This window comes from Tripterygium wilfordii, chromosome 13, assembly GCF_013401445.1.
Source record: "Tripterygium wilfordii isolate XIE 37 chromosome 13, ASM1340144v1, whole genome shotgun sequence".
NCBI classification, from domain to species: domain Eukaryota; kingdom Viridiplantae; phylum Streptophyta; class Magnoliopsida; order Celastrales; family Celastraceae; genus Tripterygium; species Tripterygium wilfordii.
This window is the reverse complement of record NC_052244.1, coordinates 501,274-521,582: the sequence shown is the minus strand read 5'-3', so window position 1 is coordinate 521,582 and position 20,309 is coordinate 501,274. Positions and strand designations below refer to the sequence as shown.

The window sequence follows — 20,309 nt, the reverse complement described above, 5'->3', positions numbered from 1 at the left end:
TTCAGGAATATATGCATGTCTGCAAGTTAGTAGCAGTATGATTTATCAAAGGAGGAGCTGTTTCATAGAGTGAAGAACATCAATCAATGTGATATGGGAACCACTTATGTAATAGTCTAATTGGTGAATCTCTGGGGTCAAACCGTATGGACTCTTGAGGTCCTGAATTCGATTTACATTGGGAGTAATACTTTTGTGGTCATGCGATGGATTTTGGCCCAACTTACTTTGTTGTCAAGTGAGAAACTTCAGCGTTGTCCAAAGAGTAAACTTGTTGGATGTTGTTTTCGGTTATTAAAAAGAGTTATATGGGAACTTGTTATCTACATTTGCGGTAGGATGCTTAACAGATTCAGGACATCACGAGGGAGTCCATAATTGATTAACGACCAGCTTGTATTATATATGTCAGCTGCTCTTTGCATGGGAAACAATCTAGCTCTAAGACACTACACAACAGAGTTGCACAACATTTGAATAAGAAATCAGTTTGCTGTCTCTGAATGATGGACTGTGATTGCATTGGTTAGATGATTAATTAGTTATTAAACAGAAGTATTTGGTGGAGATCCATTGACAACTCATCGATTCGCTATATATAGTCGATCCCGGTGGGGTAACATGTTTGGTTATTTGCACATGATTAGTGGACTGGCAGTGCATGGTTGTGCTAATTTTTTTGTGTTAATTTAGATGCAAATCAACATTACAGACTGAAGTTTACATATATTTTGCTCCAAACCCAAATTGACAGACAGAAAACTTTATCCATCAAAACATGCATGTTTGTTTGGCAGTGAGTTAAATAGGACAAGAATGAATACAAGGACATGAGGCCTAGAAAGTTTACCTGCAAAGGATATAAGAGAAATAAGGATGACAAAAAGAAATATGCACCAGCCGGGAATCGAACCCGGGTCTGTACCGTGGCAGGGTACTATTCTACAACTAGACCACTGGTGCTCTGTTGACTAGTCAAATTCGAATATTACATTATATTACAATATTTATATGTACTCAAATACTAATAAATAAAACTGTGAGCTATGGAACATTGGAACTTGATGAGAATGACTAAAATTAAAGTCTATCTATTTTATAAGGCCGTAAAATATTACTAGGCCCATAGAACTGCTGTTGTTTAGGCGAGTCCAGGCCCACGATTTCTTCTATTGACAAAAAAGGCCGTGAAATATGAAGTGGCCACGAGCTCTTTTATATTGGGCTGTTCTCTCTAAACAGATTATCACGTGATCAGTTTAAGGTTTACAATTAGAGCAAAATGAAGCCATCAACAATGGTAATGATTTAAGCTTTTACTAATTGCACCAATTATCGTTTCTGTCAAGTGGCTTAATGATATGCAGTCTGTTGGGGCAAAATACAGTCGAGGCCGTGATGTATGCCCAACTAAGGTGTTGTCCGTGTTTCCGAATCCGCACGTGTTTTCTTCCAAGAAATGATCCCCCGTCGTTCTATTTGAATCCATGACCTTTTGGAGTTGAGAAAGTGGACACCCGTATTTCTCCTCAACACAGTCATAATCTAATCTCTAAACTAGCATGAGCAAAATATTGTAGGCAACAATAAGAGTCATCTATATATATGCAACTGTCTACGACTACAAAAGAATAGTCACTCTCAGTTTAGTCATTTTTATGGACTCCTGTACCACAAACGACTCATCACACACAATATTGAAGAAATCGTGCATGCATACAAGTCTCTTCTTTCTTTCCTTTAGACAGAAAAAAAAAATGCCTTATTTTTCCTTTCCTGTCCTGTGCACCATACAAATTGGAAAAGAAGTATAACCGAAAAGCTTATCAATTATAAGTAATGACCAAATTTCCTTAATCATATAAATTGGTGAATCTCTCTCTCAAAATCGTATAGATTCGGATGTCCCGAGTTCAATTCTCACTGTGAACATTATCCTTGTGACCACGTATTGAATTTTAATTGACCATCTCAAGACTCGAGTTTAGACCCATTTCAATGTCCAAATTTCAAGTGTCGTCATTATTTTTTTTTAAAAAAAAAAAAGACATGGATGCTATTCCCATGTACACACAAAGTTTTATAACATTTTTGAGTGGAAGGAATTCACTATTTTACTCATTCAGAAGTGACAGGGATCCCAGTAAATGAGATATCAATTATCCCAGTAATTAATGATGTCCCTTGATTGATGTGCATCAGGTTTTGTGGACCCCTATATTTACATCAATCAATGGCTAAGATTGATTATTGGAATGACTGAGATCTCATTTACTGGGATTCCTAACATTTTTGTTTACTCAACCTCAATAATTACTAAGAATATCAATTATTTGTCTAGATAAAACCTCTCTCACATATGCTTTAAAGAATTTAAATACCAAACTGTTGATTTATCAAAAAAAAAGAAAGAACCAAACTGTTTGGGTCAACAAAGCAAATCCCCCAACCCCTCCTCTTCCTCCCATATAATGAGGTTCGAACCAAAGCATTCTCTCCACAACCAAAACCATCATAACTTCCTGCAGTATTACGCTCTTTAGCCATAACCTATCTAATTAGCTATTGAAGATCATATTATGAACATAGAAAAGGAAGCAGTAGCAAGAGAGATTGATGAGGAGAAATGGGTTTATGATTCTTCAGTGGATCATAAAGGAAGAGTTCCTCTTCGAGCTTCCACTGGTGCTTGGAAAGCCTCATTCATTTTCATCGGTAAGTCGCCATGAAAATCTATCAACTACCTTTCACTGTTCTCTTCTTACTTTCTATCTATACTTTAGCACCACAAAGTCTAAGCATATTTGTTAAAAACATGTCCCACATCGGATGGACAAGTGTCTACTAAGTGATATGTATGTGCAAGCCAACCTGCAAACTATCAATTAGGCCTTTTCATGGACTTAGTGACTTGGGCTAAGGCCAATTGTTGGGTCCATGAGGAATAAATTCGTGAGGGTAATTCCGTGTATCCACGGAAATATGAACCCTTGAGTGAAAAAAATAATAATTGGTTGTTTTGGATGTAGATTTCTAATAATATCTATCTTTATATGCATGCATGTTTTCTTTTGTGCTTGAACAGCGATCGAGTTCAGTGAGAGACTGAGTTACTTTGGAATTTCGACTAGCTTAATCATTTACCTGACTAAAATAATGCACCAAGACCTCAAGGCAGCAGCAAAGAGTGTGAACTACTGGACTGGTGTGGCTTCATTGATGCCCCTAATTGGTGGTTTCGTAGCCGATGCTTACTTGGGTCGATTTCCAACTGTTGTTTTATCATCAATTCTCTATCTCATGGTATATAATCTCAGTTTTCAACTTTAGAAGGTTTTGTTTCAATTTTGTTTGATAAGAACATTCCCTCTTACTGTTGGAAAACAGGGTTTAATTCTGTTAACAATATCTTGGTTTGTACCGAGCCTCAAGCCTTGTGATGGTGGTGATGAACCGAGGAGCGTTCATGAAGTTGTTTTCTTTCTCGCAATCAACTTGATCTCTGTTGGAACTGGAGGGCATAGACCTTCTTTGGAGAGTTTTGGAGCAGATCAATTCGACGACAATTGCCCCGACGAGAGGAAGAAAAAGATGTCATTCTTCAATCTGTGGAACATTGGAATAAGTGCAGGATTTCTACTTGGGGTGACTGTAATAAATTATGTGCAAGAACATGCGAGCTGGGGCGTCGCAGACATAATGCTCACCACAGTCATGGCTATATCTTCTATTATCTTTGTTATCGGAATGCCAATTTACAGATACCAAAAACCTACTGGAAGCCCTCTAACACCATTGTTTCAGGTTCTTGTAGCTGCCATTGCAAAAAGAAACCTTCCTTCTCCTTCCAATCCAGCTGAATTGCATGAATCGCAGAAGACACAAGGAAGACTTCTCCGCCACACTGATAAACTCAAGTAAGCCAAAAATCCCGATTTGATCGCAAATTATATGTTCTTATTCTTTGCAAAAGCTTTGTGGAGTTATGGCTCAAAATTAAATTTTGAGCCGTTGGCAGGAGCTAAGATGTCTGGACAGACCAATGTCTGTCCGGACGCATGAGGCTGGTTCTTGTGATTTCTAGCCTGTAATTTCTTGCAAAGATTGTAGTGGACTAGGATGTAGGATCTCGTATTGAGTCCGAACCAGGATAAATCTATGTTGTTTCTTCTCCTGCATATTTTGTTTGATTTCCTTGCATATTCTTGAAATTATTGGATTGGTTGCTCAAATTGATATCTAGTTTGCTGTTATTCCGCTTATTTCACTACAAGCTTAAACTCATGCTTGCATCCTAAAATAAAATGTCCTGCTATGTTTGAGTACTAGGTTTCTAGACAAAGCGGCTATTGTGGAAGAGAAAGGAAGCTCAGTTGAGAAACAGAGTCCTTGGAGACTCTCAACAGTGACAAGAGTGGAGGAAATGAAGCTTATTCTCAACATGATCCCAATATGGCTTTCTATTTTACCATTTGGAATCTGTGTGGTACAAGGCTATACATTCTTCATCAAACAAGCGGCCAATCTAAACAGAAAGATTGGTAATGATTTCCTCCTCCCTCCGGCTTCAATCTACGCTATGGCTGCCATTGGATTCATAACTTTTGTCACCATTTACGAAAAATTCTTAGTACCCTTCCTAAGAAAAGTAACGGGGAACGAACGAGGAATCAAAATGCTCCAGAGGATTGGAATTGGGATGCTATTCTCGATCGCTACGATGATCGTTGCTGCTTTGGTTGAGAAAAAGAGACTAAATTTTGTATCAAAGAATCCCACAACAGGGTCAAGTTCCATGAGTGTTTTCTGGTTGGCTCCACAATTTATCATTATTGGTATGGGAGATGGGTTTACTCTGGTAGGCTTGCAAGAGTACTTCTATGACCAAGTTCCGGATTCGATGAGAAGCTTAGGGATTGCCTTCTACCTTAGTGTGATGGGGACTGCAAACTTCCTTAGTAGTCTCTTGATAACAATTGTTGATCGAGTTACTGAAAAGAGTGGCCAGAGTTGGTTTGGGAAGGATTTGAATAGTTGTCGCTTGGACAAGTTTTACTGGCTATTAGCAGGCATGGTTGCAGTCAATTTGTGCATCTATGTGCCAATTGCTCGGCGATATTCTTACAAGAGTGTGCAGAGTGTAGCCGTCGATGATTGTTAGGATGTTGACGGGGCTGCTTCAATGCATGGTTGGAAGCTTTTGCATAATCAAATTCATATCAATAAAATGATAGTATGTGAAACATAATAGTAATAAAGAATATCATATCAATATCATATTTGCGTGCCAGTTAGTGTTTTATCAAGAGTTATTCAAAAAGCTTTTGCATATGCAATTTTTTTGCACGCACAAAAGTTTTCCAAGTAAGATAAGTTGGAATAAAGTTTAGTTAGCGCATGAACATAAGACCCATGTGAAAATCAAACTCATAATCTCCTAAATCCATACAATTCGATTGATTCACGAACTAGGTGATTTTGATTTCTCATATCTCATACTACACTTAGCAAATAATAGTTAGTATAAACTATAAAGGTTCACCAAAAGAATCTTTAGTGCTTAAAAGACTAAAAGCAACAAAGTTTGATGCTTCCTTTTCAAGTGTTGCTTAAAGCTCATCACCCATAGCATTCCTCCATCATTATATTCTTTCTTTATTTGGTGAAATAGAGCAAGTTAGCTTTGTTTAAGGAAGAAATGAGACGATGATAATGTAATGTCACAATAATCCAATTGAATAATTATGTATTATTGACACTTAAAGCAGAAGTTCAAACGCTTCCATGCAATCATCTTGCCTAAACTATACGTTTAAGAACATATTTAATCATTTAAGACACCAAATGCACCCAGCGTGCGACACTTGGTACTCCATTATTGACCACGAACGCCATGTAATAACCCGGTGGAGCAACCGCCCCATTCGGCGGCGCCGTAACTCCTATCCTATACCGGCCGTCGCCGTCAGGCACCGAGGGTGTAACGGTCAATTTGACCAGTCTCTGACCTTGTGAGAACGAATGTGTTGCGAATGGCGCGTTCACCAAATTGACCTCCATTATCCCCACCACGGGCAGCGGTACCGACGCAATTACATTAAAAACCTCTCCGTACCGTACCGTCTCCGGAATTTCCCCTATAACAGGTCGGATATTAGTCCGATCAAGTGATAGATATTCGGGTGAAAACGCTTCGATGCGTAATTCAGTGGGAAATTCTGCATTGAATTTGTAGAAATAATGTGGATTACTCCCCGCAATCAATACTCTCCCGTCCGGTAAGAGGTTAGCCGTAGAGTGGTACAATCTGGGTATAGTTCCCGGCGTTAGTGTCATGAACCGTAACCCAACCGGTTGATCCGGTCTGTACAGGACTGGGAATAAGCAGGGATTTGATGCCAATTCGAACCCTTGGGTCCCTGCTTGGGCTCCGTTGATAATTAACGCGTCACCGGTAGGTAACATTACCATATCCCCCATTATCCGCCCATATGGCATGTCTTCCATCTCCCAAGCCGGGTTAGGAGAGGTTGCCACGATGCGGCCGCAACTACCGTGAGCGGGGGTGTCGGTGCTTCTTTCAATAAACGCACCGTATTGAGCCCCACCGCAGATGACTATCACCGCCGTTGAATAGTCCCCTTCCAGTGCCAACATCGCCGAGGACCCTGCTGATGGATAGTTCCGTGGGCCCCCATCGAGAATTGGATAATCTCTGATGATTTGATTGGTTTGGGGATCATACATAACTGCCTTGTTGTTAGCGAAAATGAAGAGGTGACCGTTGGGGAGGAGATGAACGTAAGGGTACAAATTGTCCATCTGATTATCCTCCATGTCAGCAAGGAAGGGAAACGGGACGACGCCGTTTTTTCTCGGCGGATAATACTCGACCGTATTGGTTCCTCTGCCGCCTACAATGACCACCGAACCGTCCGGTAGTATCTGGTTTGTGGCATACCACCTGCCGTTGCCTAATTCCACATCTTGGAGCTCCAACCAATCGCAAGACCCGTTTGGCTCACAAGGTTCGAATTTCCGGATCTTCTTGAACCCGTCCATGCTCCCACCCGTTTGTATTAAGGTCCCATCGGGGAGGAATTGACCCGAGGAGCACCATGTGTCGGTAAGTATCATGAGTGGACGAATTTGATTGGTTTGTAGGTCGAGGACGACAGAATGGGCGTAGCAATCGTGTCCCAGAACGGCGTCGCTTCGGTCGTTGCGGCAGTGGCCCTTTCGTAGCATCCTGCGGGATGGGCCGATGTTGGTCCTGTCTAAAAGGACCACCGTGTTGAATCGGGTCACCGCCGTGTGCATGGACGCAATTCCCGCATTTGGGACCAGAAGCTCCCACGTGCCAGGCAGCTGAGCAGTTGCAAAGATGATGGTGTTCTGTAAAACTGCGATTGAATTGAAAGCGAGGAAAAGCAACAACCTTTGGAAAGGAAGAGAACCCATTAGAGACACAGAGTGAAGTCAGTCACTCTGTCTCTCAGTGTTCGAAGCTTCTTATTAAAGGAATTGTACAGCGATCACCAAGTGAGGGTTCACGATAAGATGAAAAACACAATTAATCGGGGCCGTCGACTTTGTAATTCCGTGTGATCGTCATGGTGAAGACAGAAGGACTAAGTTCAACGGTAACGGCACAAAAAGTGGGTCCAAGGAGACGAGTGTCGGCTCTTGAAGCCTCGTATTCTCGTATTGACACGTGGCGAAAATGGTCGTTGTAGCTATGTAAAGCTACAGAAATTTCAGAATTATACTGAAGGTGGCTGACGTGAATGTGAAGACAAAGTCCAGTAATTATAAAATAGGGACGGCGAAAGTGGGACCACCACGTGGTGGTTGTCTTGACCCACTACTACTTTCTGTGCGTTTCGCATAGTCAAGTTATCGTCATGGTCATCGGACAAGATAAGTTCTGGAGCGTTTTCAACATTTCATAACACTTGCCTTTTATTGGTTCCAACTCCAAGCGCTGGACCAATTATTTTGCTTGGAGTTTAAACAAGAAGATAATGGATTTCAGTATTCCAATCATTAATTTTGAATGGGGGTAATGAATTCTACCCTAATTTGTCATGTCTTGTGTTTAATTAAGCACGATGATCATGACATTTTTCGCCTTCTGCTTGCCACTACTTGTATTTCGTAACTGCCATGAGCTCCCTGGCCCTGTTGATATGGTAATGATATATTATAATGACTTAAAAGGCATAAAATTGTATGGATCCAAGAGGTTATGAGTTGAATTATTACTACGAACAATATCTTGTAATCACACTTTACGTTTTGATCAAATTTACCTTGTTGTCAGATGAGAAAATATTGTGTGCGCGAGCTTGATAGTCTAAGTTTAAGCCCCATATCAGATGTGTAAATGTCAAGCTTGTATGGTATCACTTTCCAAGAAAAATAAAAAAAGATTCAAGGCATGCAAATAATTACAACTTTTTATAGAATATATATAATTTGGAACTTTAGTGGGAACTTTGAATCAAAGCATAAATGATTTAGAAAGTAAGCAACAAGAGTTGCTCAATTTATGATTGGGTTTTGATTTGTTCTGGAAATTGAATTGGGGCTCTTATTGCTTGGTAATCTGGGCTCAAAGTTGAGCTCACAAGCCCCAATACATCAAATTCACGCTCGGTTTGTCATTTGGGCTCAAATCTAGCCCACAGGTATTGGGCTTTGTCACCATCAGAAATTCCACAACAATAATTGCGTGAGGCGGCCCTTATGGATTGGACGATGTCGTTTCTTTTCACCATATTTTTCCAGGATTAGGCATTCGCGCTCGAACTTTCCAGTTTCCACCGAAACTCCTTTTCCCGCTCACGACCGCCCTCTTCTCGCATAATCGCATCAGAGGTTTCGAATGTCAATCCCTCTCTTGATCTCTCATCCCAAATCTCTCAGTAGAGAGAAGATAGGAGTAGCGAGACTGCTCTTCCCTCTCTCTCTCCTTCATCTGCATAATGTTAGCTTACTCTGAAGGTATCTTTCTTGTCCGATTTCTCTAGATTAGGGTTTGTTCCAATATATTAGTTGATTTCGATTGAAAATCTGCCAAATTATCACCCTATTTTTCGTGATTAGGATTTCGCGCATCAGGCGCACTCTGCCTTCTTGATCTCTCTTTCCTTGCTTTCGGCCGCCATCCCCTCGCATAATCTTATCCGAGGTTTCGACTGCAAATCCTTCTCTCTCGTTTTCTCATAACAAATCTCACAGCCAAGGGGAAGCTATAAGTGGCGAGTCTGTCATTCTTTCTTCGTCTGATTCGTTGCTAGCTCACTCTGAAGGTATCTCTCTCGTCCAATTTCACTTGTTTATAGGTGGTTGATTTTGACTGAAAATAAGTCGAATTCTCACTTTATTATCCGTGATTAGAATCTCGTGCATCATACGCATTCTCCCTTCTCGATCTTTTTTTCGCATGATCGCATCAGAGTTTTCGACCGAAAATCCTTCTCTCGTTTGCATCGCAGATCTCGCAGTCAAGGGAAGCTAGAAGTGGCTAGCCATCTCATGTCTCTCTCCCTCCTTCGTTTTCTTCGTTGCTAGCTCACTCAGAAGGTATATCTTTTGTCCAATTTCTCTGTGTTACAGTTTGCTATAACACAAAGAGATTTTGACTGAAAATCAGTAAAACGAACTATTAGTCCCCTTATTTAACACCATTTTTCACTTTACGAAAACACTCTTTCCGCGTATAACAACTTAACAATTGCAATTTCACCAAATCGCATCGCAGTTTGACAATTAGATTTAGCGAACTTGACTTCTAAGAATCTGATGTAAACATCGAAGGTGAATCCCACATCGGTGGATTGAGGGCCTGAGTTGCAGTATATAAGTTGGGCAAACCTAACATTAGTCAACCGGTTTTCTAGTGGCTAGTTAGGTCTGCTTGTTGCTAGACTTGGGCCTCAATCTACATCAGAATCTGATGAGTGTTTTGATATGTTAGTGAAATATATATTTTAGTACATTTTATTTTGTGTTTACAGGAGAACATAGAATTCAATCGTGAATTTGTATTAGAGAGAGAGTTTCATTGGAACGTTGATCTTTATGTTTGGGATTTAACAATATCCCCATAGGAAGTATGTGTTCTGAATTTAAGCATGAGTTTGGTGCCCTTTGTTATATTGCGCTCTTAAAAGGGGTTTCTGAACTGATGATATATCTTGAAATGCTTTCAGTGTTTTTTTAATTTTTTAGTTTGTGTTTTAATATTTTTTTTTATGCTTGATTAAGTATTTTGGTTCTAGTTCTAAGCCTCTGATAGCTTGAGTCTGCTTTTGGCATGTTCCTTGTTTGGTTGCTCGGATCTAGCTGATTATGTAACTTTAGTGCATATAAATCTAGCTCATTAGATTATGAGCTTGGTAATAATTGCAATGTCACCCAATCGCATCTCTTCTTAGTGATTGACGAATGGCATTTCTAAGACTTGTATTGGAGCAATACATGTTATGTAAGTTCAAATATTACAATCTTTAGCCATTCTGTTCTGTCATCGGTGTGTTTACAGAAAGGACATAATTCAATCATGAATTGTGTTGTTGAAAGTTGTACTGCATCATTGATGAATATGTTCGTAAGATTGACATAATATTCCTATGTTAGAGTATGTGTTCTGGATTCAAGCATGAGTTTGGTGCGCCTACCCCTAGTTTTATTGTTTTCTTATAAGGATAATTTTGAATTGATGATATATCTTGAAATGCTTGGTTTAAGCTTGACAATTAAGAGTTTGCGTGGTTTTGCGTTCTGGTTCTAGTTCTAAAAAATAGAATAATTTTAACCATTTCCTTTTGTTTACAAGAACATTTTGTATACTACCTTACAGATCTTATGGATAGAGATTGATGTGTTTTTAATATAAAGCTTTGCTGTTGTGTCACATATACAGCGGACGTTGGATGAAAATTTTCAAAATACGAAGATTGGGCCATTGAAGGTGTAATGTGAATTTTGAAATAAGTTAACTATAAACAATGTACTTTTTTTATGATATTACTATATGCCCACTTGTGTTAACTGCCTTGATTGATATTCAGATTTGAATACTGGATGTTTTTATGTGCTGGTAGTTGATGCGTGTGATACTTATTGGTATTCTTAGCAACTGTTTACTGCCTTGTGAGCATTGCATGCGTTGCTATTCCTTTTTAATACTTTGGTTGACCGTCTCTGAATGCGCTTTGTAGGTAGTGGCATAGTTTTGTTAGAAGGTATTTAGTAGTGAGGATGTTGTTAACACTATTGGTATATTCTATTTGTTAAATTTTATTATTTTGTTCGTATGGTAAATAATTTTTGCTATCCTTCTTAATATGTTGGGTTGTCTGAACGCCATTTCATTGTTTTTGCTAAAAGCCAAGGTAGTGTCAGCTCAGGATCTATTAGAGCTACACCTCAAATGAACTTGAATTAACATGTAAACTCAAACTACATGAAAATTCTAGTCGGCTGCATCCTACCTAATTTCCATCTTTAATGGGTTCTTGGCCCAGTATTCTGTTTTCATGCTGCAGAGCTAGTGGTTTGAAGCCTATGTACATCCATTGATCATCAATCCTTTTATTAATAGACTATGCATATGCATTAGATGACTTAACGTGTTGGAGTCTTGTATGGAGCTTATTCGGTAATTTGGAGTGATTATAATAATACTTTCATTTGTAGTTGATTATCAATCGTCAACTTTTCCAGCTTAATTATCTGAAAATTATTGCTTAACTACACTTTCATGTCTGATTTGATGTTAAAGCTTCATTTGTTTGGTATAGATCTTCATTCTTCAATCTATTGACAGTTTATCTAATTAAATACATAAATTTTGTGAGCCAACTAGCTGGAGGTCCCTCTATTATTAATTATGACTGTTTAAGTCAAGTGGGTTCTCTGGCTGCTGCAATGAAATTAACCAAATTAAATATCTCTATAAAGTGAAGCAGTCTCCTATTTAAAGTTGTTATCATTTTGAATCTTTTTGATTTAATGTGTTCTGGACTTCTTAGATGTAAGTTGGATAATTTCCTAGACCTAAATGAATATGCCACTTGAACCACCTAAGGCGTTATAGCCCTTGATAATCTTTTCATTAAAAGGAATCCCTTTTAATCCACTTGTTAAGTATCTTGTTTCTGTGTATTTACTATTTAGATTGTGTTCACTTGGGGATTCGTTGAATAAATTTTATAAAGCCTTGGCGGGCTTTTTTTTATGGGTAGACTGGTTAGTTATTCTAATAATGGTCTGGATAGTAACTTTTAATGATAAATTGATAAGTTGTACCAAAAAAGATGAAACTTTGCAGTCGGAGCCATTGTGTATTTTATAGCTCCAAAATTGAAAAAAAAGATAGCTCAATATGCATGATCACTGTCTTCACAGATACTGGAAAATTGCGTTGGAAGGATCAAGTGTTTTTTTGGTCCTAATTATTTTAAGTATTGAGATGAATATAAATGATCCAATGTGAATTCATAGACATCACATGTCTCATATAATCCATATAAAATTATATGCCATTTATCTTAACATTTAGAAAATTTGGGATAAAAAAAAAAAACCAAGATCCTAGAGACTGCACTTTATTTTTTTGGCTTATACTTTTAAAAATATTTTAGTATAGACACTCGGTCTTATAGGTTGCAATTGCTAAATATTTTCTTTGTTGATACTTTAAGATTTACGCCCTTTTAACCACCAGTCTTCCACATAGGCTCGTGGAGGTGCCCCCAACCTTGACAGTCAGTAAAAGAAGAATCAGTTTGAACTTTGAACACGATAATCAAGGAACATCGGACGGTCCAAACATGAGGAGAAGGTACTCTCCGGCAGAACCGCATCAGATCCTTTATTAATTAATTGATTAATAATTAGTAGTACTACAGTACATTGATAATCAGTACAAGCACAGTATGAAAGGTCCCCTTCACGCAACAGGGTGACGCAGTTACAGTCCTTATTTACTTTTCTTTTTACGTCCCTTTCTTTCTTGTGAGCTGTGCAACAAGTTAAAAAAGAGAATTTTTAGAAATAAATGGGAAATTGAAATTAAAGAAGAGTACTGCACGGTTACTGAAACTCCGTTTAGTCGAGGGACGGCAAACTCGGGGGATATCTCGTGCGATCGAAGAAGCAAAAGATTTTGTGTTGTGAAAGAAAACAGGAAAACTGACGATGATAGCATGACGGTGTCACCTGATCATAACCATAATCACCATCAATCAGACTTTCAGTTGTCAGTAAACTGACACCTTCCTGGTTCTTGTTGCTTTTATTTATCCATCGGATTTTGGAGTGCTCCAAGCCTCAGATCACATATGTAGGTTAAATAAAGCAAGTTTGGGTAATTTTGGAAAAAAATTATTACAATCCTCGGGAGTTTATGGGGAAATCAAAAGGGGTAACAATTTAATTTTAGACATGGTTAATTCTGATTAGGTGGATAGGTGCAATTACGGTGTGCCCATGGCCATGGGGCACATTGCTTCAGCAATATTACTGCCAAATGGCCTACCTATTCGTCTTGATGAGTAGAGACATATAGTACCTTTCATCCTTAATTATTTATATACACAGTACGTGAAATCCCAATCTCTGATTGTGGTTGTTAATGTTTTGAATGTCTATTATTTATTTATTTCAACAGAGAGCATGTCTTGTCCGAAAAGCACTGCCCCCTCTCATTATAAGCCTTGGGAAACATAGTCCATTTAATGACATGCCCATGCACAACCAGAGAGATTTAATAATACAACCCACTGACATCTTTTGCCTCAATTAGGTTAAGTTCCTGGATTATTACTGTAATTCAAACTCCAAAGTTCTAAATATAGTAAAAGCTCACTCATTAATCATTGCAACCACCACCCCCCTCCCTCTCTCTTTTGTCTAACTCGATCATCTTTCTATTTCACGTAATAAATAAAGTAAGTGTTTGTGTGTTTTGATTGGCGAAAATAGTTGAAAGGGAATTTAAATAAAAAGGTTACTTAAAATATAATAATTAAAGTAGAAAAAAAAACCTCGTAAAACGAGATTTAAAAGCAAAACTTTGGGGATGAGTGTTGAGAAGGGCAAAATCAACCTTTCTTTTCCTTGCTGTTTCATCAATCTGTTTTCACAATCTCACGTGCGTCATCATCTCCTGATTATCAATAAAATAAAATCCATAAACCTAGGTAAGCAAAAATCGACCGACATGTTAATTGGGTAAGCAAACACAAATCAAATGAAACTATTGATCTCTTCGAGATTTTTCATTCCTTATGTCCGAAGAGATAACCAGCTCAACTCTCTCTTTTCGTTATCAATCAACCCTTCATATGGTGCTCAATAAAGAAATCCAAAATAGGATTTAGTTAACCAAAAATTATACACAAAACGCACACAGAGCACATCCGTAAAGTGACAACCACTAATGGCAATAACCCCCACACAATACGACAAAATCCCCTACAGGAAACCCCTGTCAGAAATATCTGCAATCACAGTTAGCTCAATTATTACCGGAAATAGCCGGTCGTCCTCCGTTTTCTCCAAACCCTATGCTCACCACAGTCTCTATCTAAAGATTTTCTTGTGTGTGAATTTGCGTTTTTGTGTGTCTGAATTTGCGTGAAGTGAGCACCCCTTCACCCCTTCACGTATCCCCGCTAACCTGCGCATCTCTACAATATTTCCAGCCGCAGTAGTAGTAGTAGTAGTAGTAGTAGTAGAAGATCATTATAACCTTCCATTTCATCGTCACCACATCTCTGCCTCCTACTCGCAGTCATTCTCTCTCTCTCTCTTAAATTACCCCAAATTATTAATCCTCTCTCTTCTATTTGTTCATGTGTCTTTTGAAGTGTTGAAAGTTGATTAAGCTTTGTGGGTTTTTTCTGAGCTATTTTTGGGTTTTGGCTATGGCGGAAGGGTTTGAGCCGTACCATGTCCCGCAACAAAGCAGGAGAGATAAGCTTCGGCACGTGGCTCAAACCCACTTCGGTGCTGGTTGTGTTGATTCAGGCTTAATTCCTCTCTACGATCCTTCACTACTCTCTTCAGATTTGCTCACTTGCGCCCCTCCAGTTGGAGTACTGAAAGAGGGAGGAGTGAATGGTAATTTGATGGGTTTTGTTTCTTCAACCTCACAACACCACCCTTTCTTGGATCCACAATCTTCACTCCCTATAAACCCTTATTTTTATCAGAATTTTCAAAACCTGAGAAGTAATTATGACCACCAGTCATATAATGGGCATGGTGATACCACCAGTACCAGTACTGGTCAAGGATTGTCTCTATCTCTCTCTTCTCATCATACCCACCATAGCAATCTTCCTCTAGAGCTCAATTATATGGTTCCAGCTGGTATAATTGGTGGTGCTGGCAGTGGTTCTGCTTCTAATGAGGTTTCCAGAAGCTCGGTTCCTCTCGGACCGTTTACCGGTTATTCTTCGATTTTGAAGGGGTCGAAATTCTTGAAGCCTGCGCAGCAATTGATGGAGGAGTTGTGTGATGCTGGTCGAGCAATTTATGCCGAAAAGATTGCCCCCGATTCGGCTCTGATGGAACCTTCGATGGATAGTAGTGGGGATCTGCTTAGTTGTCTCGATGGGAGCGAGAATCGGCGAAAGAAGTCCAGGCTACTCTCAATGCTAGACGAGGTATAAATAAATATATGTGTATAATTTATCCAAAAGGATAAAAATCCCAGCAATTGAATCATAGTTATCCCAGCAGCTAAGTGGATGCTTCTAGGCTCCATATCAGATGTATGCGCATGAAATTCTATGCACAGAAATCAACAGCTGGGATAACCGGATAGAAATTGCTGAGATCCATATCAGAACCGATTATTTATTTTGTTTGTGAATTCGAGTTCATATTTATTTTTCGTTGGGTGATTCAAATCGTGCAATATAGTCATTAAATTAGTAGTCTGCCTTTAATTTTGGTGAAGATAATAAGTCTTTATACGGAAAGTGAAGCATTTTCTGTCAGAGGCTGCTTGCTCTTTCAATTATTTAATGTGTTCAGGTGAGTTATTGCTTTGAGCCAACATGCACTTGATGGGTCTTGCATGAGTGTTCTTTAATGGCTGATTGGCTTCCTCGAAACTGAATAAAATAATATGAATTGGATTCTTGTTTTTGAGGAATAGATGGCCTCGGTGATCACAAAAATCATCTTTTTTGGAAAAGGTGATGTGTGGGAGGGGAATATATGCACTAAGATTGTTTCTTTGTGAAGTGTCTGAAACAATCAAAGAATTAAAGAGTTGGGATAGGTGACAATGAGACCAAATTTGGAACGCATTTTTATTGTAAAGTGATTAAAAGGAATCCATATTTGAAAAGAATTATACTCTTAAAATAAAAAAAATTTTGTGTCAGTGAAGCATATTATGGAAAACAATAGTAAAAGACAGACAAGTAGATTTCTCGATTTTTGAACTTCTTTGAAGGAATTGTTTCTGTTGATTTGGAATGTAGCAAGTTAGCAAATAATTAAGATTGGGTTGTAAGAGTGTGTGAGGTGGAACAATCTCCTCCATTTGCATTTTATCTTGTGGAAGTTGCATATGTTAGGAAACACCAATGAACTCTTTTGTCCAAACTTGATTATCATTGGAAGATATTTTTCACTTTCCCAGATTCAAGCCAACCCATGACAGGGTTTTGCCAGGTCCTTCCAGGACTAGGCTTTAAAACGCATCTTATTAAGTCATGGTAACCCATGGGCTTATAACATATGCATTAGATTTTTATTTTAGCTATGTGTGACTTTTCTCATTTTTGATTTTTTTTGAGGGAATTTATGCACAAATAAGGTTTGATCACTTCTATTGCCATGTCTTCCCATATCTGTAGTGCTTCTTGTTAAATTGAAATTTTTCTTAAAACTAGGTGCTGACTGATTTAAACCAAGTGTTGAAACTAAAATTTAGGTTGATTCTTCACTCCATCTCAAGTTGAAAGTAAGGGCAGCACTTGGTTAATATTAGGTTTAGGTTACGACTAATAGGTTATAGACTTAACTCACTGTAGTAAAAAGTGCAAAAGAGAGTTGGGTGAAGGCAGGAAATTGAACTTTAAAGGCCCTAAAGGGGAGACAACACTAGCTAAGTTCTTGCCTTTAGTGCACCATGCAAGTGGCAAGGAGGGATTTAAGGCACTGAGGCACTAGCCTCAGCGCAAAGCCAAACTTTGCCGTTCTTTTTCTTCCTTTTATTAGCTAGCAGGCTATCTTCTTGTCTAGGAAAATAAAAGCAATGCCCTGATCTTCAAAGTTTTTGAGCCTTTAAACAGAACAGAAACCCTCTAATAGCCAGAACTAATGATGTCGGTTATTCCATGCACTGTTATTTTACAATTAGTTTGTCGATACAAAGTTGTTGCTTCTGTTTAATTTACTGATTATCTCTAGACCGACATGAGGTTTTTTGTTGACCCTTGACCTTGATATACTGCTACCCATGACTTGAGCTAACAGCAATGCGCTTTGTTTCCTGCTAGTTAAGGTCAGATGAATGAATTTGGCTACTCCAACTTTTTATCAAAGCTGATTTTTTTCACCTTGCTGCTTCATTCTTCATTGTTTCAGTTTTCCCTTGTACTAGCGTTTCTCCTTTTCATAAATCTAGTAGCATCTCTCTAGATATTTGTATTTAAGCTTGTATTTTAAGTAAGCCAGTGGTATGATTTTTTTTCCAAGTTCTAACTAAGATCTATCTAGTTGTTCATTGCTGTTAAATGTTCTTCTGCCACGGTGACATGATTGCTCTGGTAAGCCAATTGTACTCGATTCCATTGTTTGAATAATTTTTGTTTGCGTGATATGCACTTTTCTATACATGCATTCTTAGGTGTGATACTCACACATGGAACTTTAAATTTTACCAAAAGATATGGAAACCCTAAACTTTTACTTGTCCCCAAACTAGTGGTCGTGTTTTTTCTATTATTGATTTCTGCCATTCTACATCTGTCAGTAATTTCTTACCGATGTCGTGTATTAGGTTTACAGGAGGTACAAGCAATACTATCAACAGATGCAGGCAGTGGTGGCATCATTTGAATACGTGGCTGGCCTAAGCAATGCAGCTCCTTATGCTAACTTGGCTTTAAAAGCCATGTCTAAACACTTCAGGTCCTTGAAAAATGCCATCACTGACCAGCTTCAGTTCAACAATACGGCCCAAGGTCCAATAAGCAATGGTAAAGATGAAGTCCCTCGGTTCGGGAACTCTGAAAGAGGCATTTATGGCCAGAGGCCCATTCACAGCTCAGGCTCATATGATCACCAACCTGTGTGGCGACCCCAAAGGGGGCTTCCTGAACGTGCTGTTTCTGTTTTAAGGGCATGGTTATTTGAACACTTCCTGCATCCGTAAGTACATTCGGTTAAACTTGACAATACTAGTATTAGTGTATCCCACTTAGGTTGGCTAATGTTGTTTTTTTTGTTTGGCTAAAGTATCCTTACATTGTCCGGGTATTGTTTCTTTGAATTCGCAGTTATCCTACGGACACCGACAAGCTAATGTTGGCCAAACAAACTGGTCTATCAAGGAGCCAGGTAGGCCTTCTGTCTGGCTCTATATCCTACTTTAGTTTTCAATGTTTATTTGTCTGCGTTCAGTAACATTTGCATTCGTACTGATCATCAAACTATATCCTTGTCTACTAGGTTTCTAATTGGTTCATCAATGCAAGAGTCAGGCTCTGGAAGCCAATGGTTGAGGAAATACACATGCTAGAGATGCGGCAAGCTCAAAAGGCTTTGCCAAGAGAGGATCGAAATGCCAACAGGTCAAGTGATAATAATATAGCTTCATCGAACTCGCTTGTGTCCGAAAACCCATCCACATCCACCCAGAGATTTCATGATAACCCTCCTTCGAAACACGGTAGAAATGATTTTGCGCCTCCACCTGTGGAGAGCGAGGAGGCACTGAACTTGTCTTACCATAATCTATCAGGCCATCAACATATGGGTGTTAGTGTAGGCATGGCAGTTGGTAGTGGGGTGTCCCTAACACTTGGTCTCCACCAGAATAACGGGATCGGTTTATCGGATTCTTATCCTATAAATGCAGCTCAACGATTTGGTCTCGAGGGAAGTAATGAGGGATATGTTATGGGTAATTTTGTACAAAATTGACAGTTTGGAAGTGGCATTGCTGTGGGGAAACTTCTGCATGATTTTGTTGGCTAGCCGAACCTGTCTCGATACTCAGAAGCTGTTAGGGGAACCTGAAGGGTCGAATGGTTTGCCCCAGACGAGTTGGTGTAATATGCTAATGGGTGAAGAAGCAGCGTATATCATATACATTAAATATAATCATGCAAGAAGAATCATGCAAGATTGATGTAAAATTTCTGTATATCTACAATTATATTGTTTAGAAATGATATGATCATCAAGAGGCCAATCGACTAAAGCGTGAACTGGCTGTAGATTGTCCTCTCCCTTGATAATGAGACCCAATTTTTAGGACAGCTTTTTTGGGGTTTTCTCGTAATTGTACATGTCTACCTATGATTTTTCTTGATGATTCTATGGAAGTTGATGGTTTCCAGATTAGAGTTGTGCTTGCTTCGGCCCGGGATTTATTGACCTGCCCAATAATAACAGGCCCATCATCTTCTGGGCCCGTTGGTGGCACTTGAGTCAGAAGTCGTAACTCCTAAGTCCATGGACTCCAGATTAGGATCAATAAGCGGAAAGCTAGGCTTCGGTCCAATCATTTGTTTCGCAGCCCATCATTTTAGAGCCCAACCCATTTAGATCTTTGATGCCGGTAGAATGGTTCATAAAAAGCCTGTTTGTAGTGGGCCGCCTGGGAGCCCGACTGTTGAGCCCATCAAATTAGGATAAGAAGGACACAGTTTTCTCCGCCCAACCAACTACAAACTTTAAAGCGGGGGTAAGTGGCCCATCAGGAGCCTTATGGTATTCTTCAGCCCATCATATTAAATTAATCATAAAGAAAATTTCTTTTGTCCCAAATGGTCGGTTTTTTTTTTTTTTTTTTCGGTTTGATTTTTGGTAGAGAAATGTGTAATTTCTTTTTATAAAAACTGGACAATCGAAATTGATTTGGTTTTCGATTTTGATGATTTTTTTTAACAACCCTACCAATCAACAATTACTTAGAAGAAGCAGATTTTTCTTATATCCAAATTGCTCTTTACAAACAATTGAATAATAATTGAAAACGAACACAAAATACACTAAACAAAAAGAAATTATTTAACTTATCAAGCATCACCTATCCCAAACGATCG

General features: G+C 38.8%; 3 protein-coding genes and 1 non-coding gene across 4 annotated transcripts; 2 read left to right on the top strand and 2 right to left on the bottom strand.

Moving 5' to 3' along the window:
- Window positions 1-892: 892 nt before the first annotated feature.
- TRNAG-GCC lies at window positions 893-963 on the bottom strand. Its single transcript has one exon. It is a non-coding gene; the product is annotated as a tRNA-Gly (tRNA).
- Window positions 964-2,049: 1,086 nt separating this feature from the next.
- LOC120013852 (protein NRT1/ PTR FAMILY 5.6-like) lies at window positions 2,050-5,302 on the top strand. Its single transcript, XM_038865809.1, has 5 exons — window positions 2,050-2,143; window positions 2,563-2,715; window positions 3,086-3,303; window positions 3,388-3,917; window positions 4,330-5,302. The coding sequence occupies exons 1-5, from the start codon at window positions 2,050-2,052 to the stop codon at window positions 5,159-5,161; spliced, it is 1,827 nt and encodes a 608-aa protein (XP_038721737.1). The 3' UTR covers window positions 5,162-5,302.
- A 408-nt stretch (window positions 5,303-5,710) lies between these two features.
- LOC120013810 (aldehyde oxidase GLOX-like) lies at window positions 5,711-7,828 on the bottom strand. The gene has a single exon (XM_038865746.1). The coding sequence runs from the start codon at window positions 7,459-7,461 to the stop codon at window positions 5,833-5,835; it is 1,629 nt and encodes a 542-aa protein (XP_038721674.1). The 5' UTR covers window positions 7,462-7,828; the 3' UTR covers window positions 5,711-5,832.
- Window positions 7,829-14,540: 6,712 nt separating this feature from the next.
- Window positions 14,541-19,514, top strand: LOC120013438 (BEL1-like homeodomain protein 9). The gene is made up of 4 exons (XM_038865244.1): window positions 14,541-15,683; window positions 18,038-18,408; window positions 18,537-18,597; window positions 18,709-19,514. The coding sequence occupies exons 1-4, from the start codon at window positions 14,940-14,942 to the stop codon at window positions 19,180-19,182; spliced, it is 1,650 nt and encodes a 549-aa protein (XP_038721172.1). The 5' UTR covers window positions 14,541-14,939; the 3' UTR covers window positions 19,183-19,514.
- Window positions 19,515-20,309: the final 795 nt, after the last annotated feature.

Bases quoted from the DNA above. Each gene is read 5' to 3' on its own strand.
- LOC120013852 (XM_038865809.1), top strand. From the start codon at position 2,050: ATGGATGCTATTCCCATGTACACACAAAGTTTTATAACATTTTTGAGT. The intron at 2,144-2,562 runs GTAAATGAGATA...CTATCTAATTAG, and splicing joins CAGAAGTGACAGGGATCCCA to CTATTGAAGATCATATTATG. The intron at 2,716-3,085 runs GTAAGTCGCCAT...GTGCTTGAACAG, and splicing joins AGCCTCATTCATTTTCATCG to CGATCGAGTTCAGTGAGAGA.
- LOC120013810 (XM_038865746.1), bottom strand. From the start codon at position 7,461: ATGGGTTCTCTTCCTTTCCAAAGGTTGTTGCTTTTCCTCGCTTTCAAT.
- LOC120013438 (XM_038865244.1), top strand. From the start codon at position 14,940: ATGGCGGAAGGGTTTGAGCCGTACCATGTCCCGCAACAAAGCAGGAGA. The intron at 15,684-18,037 runs GTATAAATAAAT...GTCGTGTATTAG, and splicing joins TACTCTCAATGCTAGACGAG to GTTTACAGGAGGTACAAGCA. The intron at 18,409-18,536 runs GTAAGTACATTC...TTGAATTCGCAG, and splicing joins TTTGAACACTTCCTGCATCC to TTATCCTACGGACACCGACA.